Genomic DNA, 9570 nt, shown 5'->3' on the forward strand with positions numbered 1-9570 from the left:
CATGTTGTGAATACAAATGTGTACATGTGATTCCAAGGTGATCTTGAATAAAGTATTATTGTATTGTGATTAAAAGTATGTTCTCTCTTAACACTTATGAATGAAGATGATGGAATGTGAAGTGCCTTATATTGTTGAATGTCATCTCTTGACTTGGTAGACTTAGGTGCTCTTCTTGATAAATGAAAAGCTATGTTGAATATAAATCGATAGGCTATGGCATTCCTTTCATATGTAAGTGATGAAATCTGTTTCTGAGTTGGGTAGTGTTTGATAATTTATGCATATCTTGTTCTCTAGAACGTCGTTTACAATGAATAAGTATGATTTGGAAAGCTAACTTGTATACCTACAACTCTTATGTTTATGTAAAACACTAATTTAACTGTTATGGATACGAAATGTGGGACGCGATATAGGGCAAGTTCTGCCCAGATTTCGGAAATTGAAATCCTGGATGATCAGTTGTTAGTGTTTTGAATATATCTTTTTGTACAAAATGTATTTTGCGGTGATTCTTGTTTGTTTGCAACCTTAAGAGATGTAGTTACATCTTTCATGAAGGTTATAAAGTCTAGTTTTACCGTTTTCCTGTTCAAATCTAACTTGCGACTTGGGGTACCAGGCTGGACAAATTCACTGTTTTGGGAGCATAATTGTATTTGTACATGCTAGACTTACTTGCGATGATGATCCTGTTTTACATCAACATTACTGAGCTAATAGAAGTTAAATAAGTTATGTAATTGTATTTTTAAGGTTATATATACTCGTGTACAAGCTGAGAACCTTGATACGTTGGTCGGGCTACTGTTTGAATTCTTGATGTTTTGTCGGACTGTTTCTATGCTAAAGCCCGAGGTTTGTGTATAAACTCTTACTTGTACTCTTGTTATTTTCTTGTATATTTGAAGGGTTATCTTGATACCTTGGTTACTTTTGTGGCTTGGCATTGTCATGTTGGTATCCTTTTAAGACATTAAAAATGTTTGTGTAACTCGCCCATTTGTACAGATTGTTTGATCACCTGGCACTCTTGTTGGGACCTTGTCCTTTTTGTGGCTGTGACTTTGTCACTCTTGGCATGCCTCTTGATTCAGATCACTTGCCATCTTGACTCTGGATTTTTAGTCTGTCTTATGAATGGAAGTTGTCCATTTTAAGTACGAATTAGAAAGCCATTTTTAATATGGTTCTTGGTTCTCTTGATTATTGGGCTTTGACCCTTCTTGATACTTGCTTGTGCTTAGTGTGATGACATGATGTATATATTGGGCGAGTCTTGTTATTGAATCTCTTGGAAATTGGTGCTATGAGCATTTTTGACACTTGGATCTTTAAGTGTAGAACTTGATGCCCTTAATGTGAACTCTAGTTACTTGATAGGTTCTACACCGTGTATGTAATAGTATGGGATGCTATCTACACATGGCACGAGTAGCCTTTGAAGGTGCTAAAGTGAGTTCTCTAAGTCTATATGACTAAAGTGTGAAGTCCCCTAAATGCATGAATGTGTCCTAAATGACTTTAAAGAAGAATGTTGACTTATTGTCTAAATGATTTGTTGAATGAATAACTTATGTAAATGAAGTGAGTTACTTGGTATGTTACCTTGAACCATGATAGTTCTTGTCTATAGTAGCCTTGAGGAACACTTAGGTGTGTATGAAGAGGTTGTATGGGCGGCCATTTCATGTCTCACTCAAGTGTATCTTAGGGTAACTTTAGATAAGGGTCCTTGGATGATGAAATGAGTTACGTGGTGAAAATGTTGAGTATGTCTATAATGTGGTTAATGTCTTATATGTTGGTTATGTTCTATAATATGTCTAATATGTCAATGTTCATGAAGTTTTACTAAAATGGCATAAGGTATGACTTTCAACCAAATGTCCTTTTTAGCATGTTTTTGCATGGTTTCCATACTTAGTACTTAATTGTGCTAACCCCTTTCTTTCCCTTTTGACTAAAGTGTAGGGATTTGGAGATGTTGATATTCCATGGTTGATGGATAGGTTTCTAAGATGTTTGAAGATGAAGACTTGGTGAGTCCTCATAGATTCGAGGACAATAACCAACATGTTCCTTTTTGTCTTGTAGTTTTGTTATAGTTTTGAGTGGGCTTAGTCTCAATGTTGTATTCAAGTATTAGATGGTTTTGAGACATCTTGGATAAAGTCTAGAAAGTCTTCTGCTTGCTATTTAATGAAAGTATCTTCGTGTGTGAAGAAAGTTTTTTTTTTTTTTTAAGTATCGTATGCAATGAAAGATCCATGAGGCTTGTATTTGACCTTTTCGAGGTCGAATACGCCGGTTACGACTAGGGGATGCTCTCGGGTCGTGACAGAAATGTCGTTCTGTTTGGTCCGAGGATGCAAAAAAAGATTTAGAAAAAGATATGTGTTTTAGCAGCAAAGCTAAGTTGAAATGGGTTGTGACAATTTGGAGTTTGCTCAAAAATAAAGAATTCAAGGTTGTAATATCAAGTAAGAGCTTATGGGCTGTGAGATGCAGTTTTTATGATTCATTTGGTTTTCCATGGTTTCTTCGAGGTCGAAAAGTCACTGCCATGGTTAGACTTTCATTGGAGCAAACCGTTGAACGATGTCAAACAACTCACCAACTTGTTAAGCAAAAAGAATTGTGGACAAATAGTTTCAAAATGAAGTGGAAAAAGAATTATGAAAATTCAAAAAGACACTTTGTTTATGATTGGAATATATCCACATGGGTATATGAGGTTAGATCTATACAGATTGATGGTACTGGTGGTAATCATCACTGTGTTTCACTAAGTGAAAAAAATGTGATTGTGAAAAATGGGCAAATTTGCACTTTCTGTGTTCACATGTCATGAAGGTTACTAAAAAAATGAGAGCACTAGCTAGAAATTTTGTAAGCGAGAATTTCACAACAGAGAATTATATTGCAACATATTCTGGGTCATTCTCACCGATTGGGCACGAGGCATATTGGCCATCACCAAGTTTTATAATGAGAAGTAATGAATTCTATCATTGTCCCAATCGATCAAGGACTACAGAATTCCTAATGAGATGGATAGTGATCCTGCAGTATATGGGCAGGCTTGTGGATTGTGTAGACATATCGGGCATGATAGGCGTAGATGTCCAACTCGAAATCAAACTTAAGTGGGTAGTCTAAATATGTATTTTTACTTTCAAATAACTCTAATAATGTATTTTGCTTCATTTTAATTTGTATGGCATCATTTGTATTTTTCAATTTGTTCAAATATTCATGACCAAGTTCATGATTATGTATGTCTCACTTGAAAATGATATCGAACGTTTCAAACACTTCTTTTCACTAAAATTTATTGATTGCATATTTGCATTACAAATTAGGTCATCTAAGATTGAACAGTTCACACATTGATCCAATCAATCTCACAATTCTGCACAAAACAGGATATCAATTCAATCAAGTGCTACCATTTCTTCCCCTAATCACTTCTTATACGTTCTAACAACAAGAAAATAAACCAAACAAAATAGTAAATTATAAGAAATACAAACAAATAATTTGTACAATTTTTAGATATACTTGAAGTAGTGGTATAAATCTGGCTATTTCATTTTGGGTAGTCTGTGAGGCTTTACAAAGAAAATGATATAAGTAAGCTAAGGTCGCACTTCCCCAACTATAAGACCCAAATTTATCGATGTCCTTGAGCATAGGCAAGTACATAAGCTTTAAATAACCATCGGATGTATCTGCCATCAATATACCCGCAATCATCCAGAACATGTAACATCTGGCCTTCTGATTGATCATATTTTGTGTTGCCGTGTTCGGCAACTCTAGTTGGCTTATCATGTATGCATTAAATGCAGCGACCTTGAGGAAATTTGTTTTGAAGTCTTCACGAGATGGAATGAAACCTAATAATCTTTGACAAATGTTTTGTCAATCTCATATGGTCTTTATCGTCTCATTACCAAGTATTGGATCACTATTCACAGGTAATCCATACAACACCTCTACGTCATGTAAGGTGACTGTTGCTTCACTTGTCCTGAAGTGAAAAGTATGAGTTTCGGGACGCCATCGCTCAACTTATGCAGTGATCAAACTACGGTCGATAGCAGGCCGATTAGTTCCGTAAACACCATACAATCCACATATTCTAATCACTTCAAGAACTCGTGAATGGATAGGATATTTTTCTACAAGCTTCCAAAAATTTGCATCTTCTCTCCTCGTATTAAGAATCATATTAAAACTTCCTTCCCATATATCCTGTGATCTATGAGTGAGTTGTCCCGTTAATACATCCAATTCAAGTTGACCGGGATCCAACTTGTATTAACTATTATCCGCCATAAAAGAAAATACCTATGAGATACATATGAAAGTAAACTTAAATGTTAGCTCAAATATTGTTATGTGATTTTTTCTTGACATTCATTTAAAAAAGAGAAGCATGAATTAGACAAAGCGAATTAGGAACTTGGATAGGCAGCATGCTATTACTATGGCTCTAATTAACAATGTTTTGATACCAAATGAAAATGATCCCAAAAAAGTGTCTTGAAAGATCTAAAAAATTATTTGGCATTATCAAAGATTGTATGTTCTTCATATTAGAATTGGAAGTTTATATAAGATAGTATTTGGCCGGAGCAATGTCTGCCCTTACAATCAAAGTGATTTTCTTTATGGAGTTGATACCTTTGCTCATCGGAGCTTCCGTTATTCGAATCAACGGTAGTTAGGATGTGAAAATTGCTACGAAGGCAAATCAGAAAATCAGAGAGAGTTCGAGTTCACTGACCATGAAAGGAGTGTCGAAAAATAGTCCAAAAAAATTAAAATCAAATCAAAATCTATAACAAAATAGAATCCTATATTGAAATTCAACTTCATGGGTTTTCCCTCAATTTACAAAAGATAGAATTCTTCTATGGATTTGTCAAGCCTTACTTCGTAAAGAAAAATCAAACCTTGAACAAAGAAAATTATCTTGAAATAGTTATGGCGCTGAATCTCCTTCTTCCGGCAAACTAGCGGCAAGAATCGGGAACTGAACGGTGTTCACAACACTAGATGAGATTGAGGTTAGGGCAGGGGTGAAATTTCAAAGTAGAACTGAAATTGGGTTTAGAGTAGGTTAAATCGTATAAGGGTCAAAATTAGAATTAAATGTATAAATAAATATAAAACATTACCTGTAGTAACCTTTTCCTACTTAACGTCGTCCCTCATTAACTTTTGTCCGTTTATTCTTTTGAAATAAAATATGGGCTAATACATTACTACCAACACCGTTTATACTAGTTTTGTAAAGTTTCAAAAAAATGTATTATTACTGTAAATTGATTTAAATAGTAGCTTATTTTGGTCAAAAATTTGTCAAGACTGTGTCATTGATGCCTTGCCAGCTCTTTCCATTTTCAATTCTCGAAGCTATTTCTTTTTTAGTGAGTTTAATTCTCTGTAGTGACGGTTTAAAAAATATTTAAATAATTAGATAACTTGAACTTTAATGAGTAATTTGACAAAATTGATATCTTATCTGCTATCATAATTTGATTTGTTGATAATATAAAAAGAAATTCAACCGCTTAATTACTTAATCCTTTTTCAATTGTTTGCTAATAAATATATAATACTCATTATAGGCACAAGGTTGTGTTCGTGGCATGGCATGGTCTCTAATCAATATTTATGATTAGACTTTTAAGAAGGTATATAAATAACACTAATTAATTATGTTAATGCTAGATCTGGATATGTTGCAATATAATTACAAAATAACCGTCCAACTCTTATTACTAGGTTTTAATGATTTTTTTAATTCTATTAGTATTGTTAGTACCTTATAAAAAATATTTTTTTGAATTATGATTATATATAGCATATCAAATTAAAATATGAATTTATGAATTGAGCTAATTAATAAATAAACATATCAATAATCAACTCAAACTTGAATAAATGGGACAGATTATAATTTTATGAGCGAATTTTGTCGTCCTAGTTAATGAAACCACCAGTGATCATCATTTTAGGAACTCTTAACTATATATACATTTACAATGTTAGGAAGTTCACGTTTAATGTGCAAACAATGACATTATTTTTATCTGCAAGCAAGTAATAAAACTGCCATGCTAAACTACAGCTGCGACTCTATATCAGATAACCAAACAATGTGATCAAAGCCTCGATCTGTAAAGGCTGAGCAGTACATGTGATTCAAAATTGTATGATTAGATGCAACAGTTAACACCTAAAAAGTACTCCATAAGAAAAATAATTGACAAAATTGTAAATTGAATTAACTATATACAATAATTCTTTTTAACTGCATAATCCATTTAATGAACTAATTAAGTATATAAATATTTTGATGTGTATTATATATCTTGTAGAACGTGTGAATTCTGCAACCAATCGTCAAGAATATCAACAGGAATGTCCTCAAATGTTCTATACATCTCTTCCTGAAATTTGTTGCTTCTAATATCATCAACTCCGTGGTCTTCTTCTACTTCCAACGTTGTCTCTCTCTTCTCCATTGTAGTACTGTTTTGATCTCCATGCAAAGAGGAAGTTGTAGCCTCTTGTTCATCACAAACCCTAACTTGATCTTCCGTTGTGGAGTAGTAGTTATTATGATTAGGTTCAAGAAACATAGGATCAATAATTCCCGCAACATCTCCATCTTGTTCCTCCATAACATGATCCGCGTTCTTCTCTTTATTCATCTTCTTCTTTATTCGACACACTACAAAATCTTCTTTAAGAATATGATTATTTTCCTTAAAGAAACTATCCGCGACATGATATTCTACCATCAACCAAGTTTTATCTTGGCCACACTCACTTGTTTCAAACTTGAAATTTCTCTTAAATCCTACCACAGGCGCCGTACGATTCCTCCTTATAAGATGTTCCCCGGTTTGCCCTTTCCATGTCCCTTTAGCAGAAATTCGAGAAAACCTTTTATATTCAGTCTTCCGCTTCTTCAAAGGAGTAATAAAGTAACGAAACTTCTCTTCAGAATTAGCTCCAAATATCTCCCATGGTGGTTGATCTCCATATATATCCGCAAACTGGATAGGACATTGTTGATTCAAAGATAATTCGCCTTTGAAAAACTTCTTAAGATAGTTGATTAGCTCCGTATCAGTAGGATGAAAACGTATTCCCATTGGCTTCGACATTGATTCTAATTAATTATGTGAATTATGAAGTCTAAACAAAGATAGTTATCTATTTATACACATCTTATAACCCTAATGGAAAAAACTCAAATTACTCAACAAACTCAAGTTACTTTATTTCCTAAATTACTACTATAACCGTAATTGAACAAACTAAAGTTACTTAATTACTACTTCTCAAGTTACTTTATTTCCTTAATTAATTATTTTCAATTTCTAATTTGTATAGGACCACGTGCCCCACTTTTTGAAGCGTTCTCCTATAATTAACTTGATTTAACAAATTAGTAATATTGAATTATAGAAGATTAAAAATATCTTTGAAGATACTTTTTTTTTTCCGTTAACTGCAGAAAAAAAACAAATGAACTAGGTTAGTTTAGGTAAAAATATCCCCGCGTTATATTGATGCTAACAGGAGCTGTTATTTTAGGTAAGTTGTTGAATTCAATTCCCTGTGAATTTTTGTCACATAATAAGATAAAATCAATATTTATGAACTGGGTTTTAATTATTATTTTTCTTTTATTATTTTTAGTACTCTATAAAATTATTATTTTTCTTTATTATGATTATATAAAAATATGAATTAATAAAAATAATGAATTTATGAATTGAGCTAATTTATAAATAAGCAGATTAATAATCAACTCAAATTGAAACGGATTTGGACGGATTATAATTTTATGAGCGGATTTTTGACGGATTTGGATGGATAAATTGGAAAAACATATCAATTAAACTATTATCGTTAATTAATTACTACTATATAAATCATTTTTGATTTAGTAAGAGACCAGTAGATTGAATATTTAGTTTGATTTCGCAAATCATTCAATCTGATCATCTTTAAGAAAATTTACATTCCAATATATAAATCAGTAACATAAAATAAGGAGGACATACAATCAATCATACATTTTCCCCCGAATACATCCAATATAATATATAGTACAGGTACAATAACAAGCTAAGTATAATTAATTAAGTGATATATATATGTCCTTTCAATGTCAATATATATATTATTACAAAGAATTACTAATAGTTGTGTCATGTGTATTATTTTCCATAACCCCAAAAGTCCATTTCTCCGCGCATAGGAAGTTGATGATTGATTTGATTAGATTCAAATCCCATCCCTAATGAAACTTTAGATGAATCAATATTAATTCCCCATTGATGATCATTACTGCTTGCTACTTCTAAGCCAGACTCACAAGGCGCTGATTGATCAGCGCCTGACGATGAGAATTCATGAGGATGATGATGATGATGATGATGATATCCCAGTGATGTTGATTTGATCAAGTTTTGTGCTACTTCAATGTTGTTGTTGTTGTGTGAATAGTACTCATGTGGAGCCAGAGTAGCAACTGGGATTTGGGAATAGTTTAAGTCATGGTGGTCATGGTGTTGTGGTAATTGGTGTAGTAGATATGGGCTATGATCATGATTGTCTTTGTGTGTGAAGTTGTTGATTGGTTGGTGGTGGTGATGGCTTGATGAGGCTACCTCATTTCCAGTTATTTTGAATAGGTTTTTCTTCTTGAATACCCTACATATCACCCAGCCATCCTCCTACACACATTTGAAAAGTACATAATATTGTTAAAAACATAATCAACAATATATATAACAATCACTATAAGAAAATATGGAATTAGTTACGGAATTTATTGATATTTTCTAGCTAATTCGTAACTAAAGAGCTCATAGGTAATTGAATTTTCTTATACTCTGTCACTAATCCCTAGCTAAATGAGATTAATATGGATTTTTTTATTTAGATATAAAATTTTGTTCGTCGCTAATTATTTATTTTCTAGTAATTAATTTGGCTTATGAAAAATTAAAAGACCAGGTTGAATATGATGGGACATGTATATAAAATTTCTTAGAATGATATTCTTGCTGAGACATAATAAAATTAAGCAATTAAAAATAAGATATTTCTGATAATTTAAATTTTTAAATGGCAATATATATGATCACACACACTTCTATAATTAGAATAGAACATATATAAATATTGGATTTGAATTCCACCACTACCATCATTTTAAAAAAGAAATTTGGTCCATATATGAAAAGAAATCAGATCTTTTAGAATGGGATGTTCAATTACTTGTATTAAAATTGTCCTACTATATAAGTTTTTTTATTTATTAACCTCTTGTACCATTTCAAGAATTCAGCTGAACTGAGATTATTACTATGGATAACAAATTCCTTGAAGCATGCATGCAAGCAGGGAATTCCTGACAGTCAAAGATTTTGTGGCAAGAAAGTCAATCCTGGGGAAATTATTCACTAATTAATTAATCATTATTATAAGGATCATTTGATTACTTTGACTAGCTTCCATACATGCTTA

At 32.4% G+C, this 9570-nt stretch overlaps 2 protein-coding genes across 2 annotated transcripts in view; both read right to left on the bottom strand.

Moving 5' to 3' along the window:
- Positions 1–6383: 6383 nt before the first annotated feature.
- Positions 6384–7193, bottom strand: LOC125874942 (NAC domain-containing protein 96-like). Its single transcript, XM_049555995.1, has one exon. The coding sequence runs from the start codon at positions 7191–7193 to the stop codon at positions 6384–6386; it is 810 nt and encodes a 269-aa protein (XP_049411952.1).
- Positions 7194–8101: 908 nt separating this feature from the next.
- LOC125874936 (protein BEARSKIN1-like) overlaps positions 8102–9570 on the bottom strand; it is an 18082-nt gene continuing 16613 nt past the window's right edge. Inside the window, exon 3 of the mRNA XM_049555990.1 lies at positions 8102–8774. Within this exon, the coding sequence (XP_049411947.1) occupies positions 8256–8774 (519 nt within the window). The 3' untranslated portion in view covers positions 8102–8255. The remainder of the gene's footprint in view (positions 8775–9570) is intronic.

This window comes from Solanum stenotomum, chromosome 8 (genome assembly GCF_019186545.1).
Source record: "Solanum stenotomum isolate F172 chromosome 8, ASM1918654v1, whole genome shotgun sequence".
Lineage (NCBI taxonomy): Eukaryota > Viridiplantae > Streptophyta > Magnoliopsida > Solanales > Solanaceae > Solanum > Solanum stenotomum.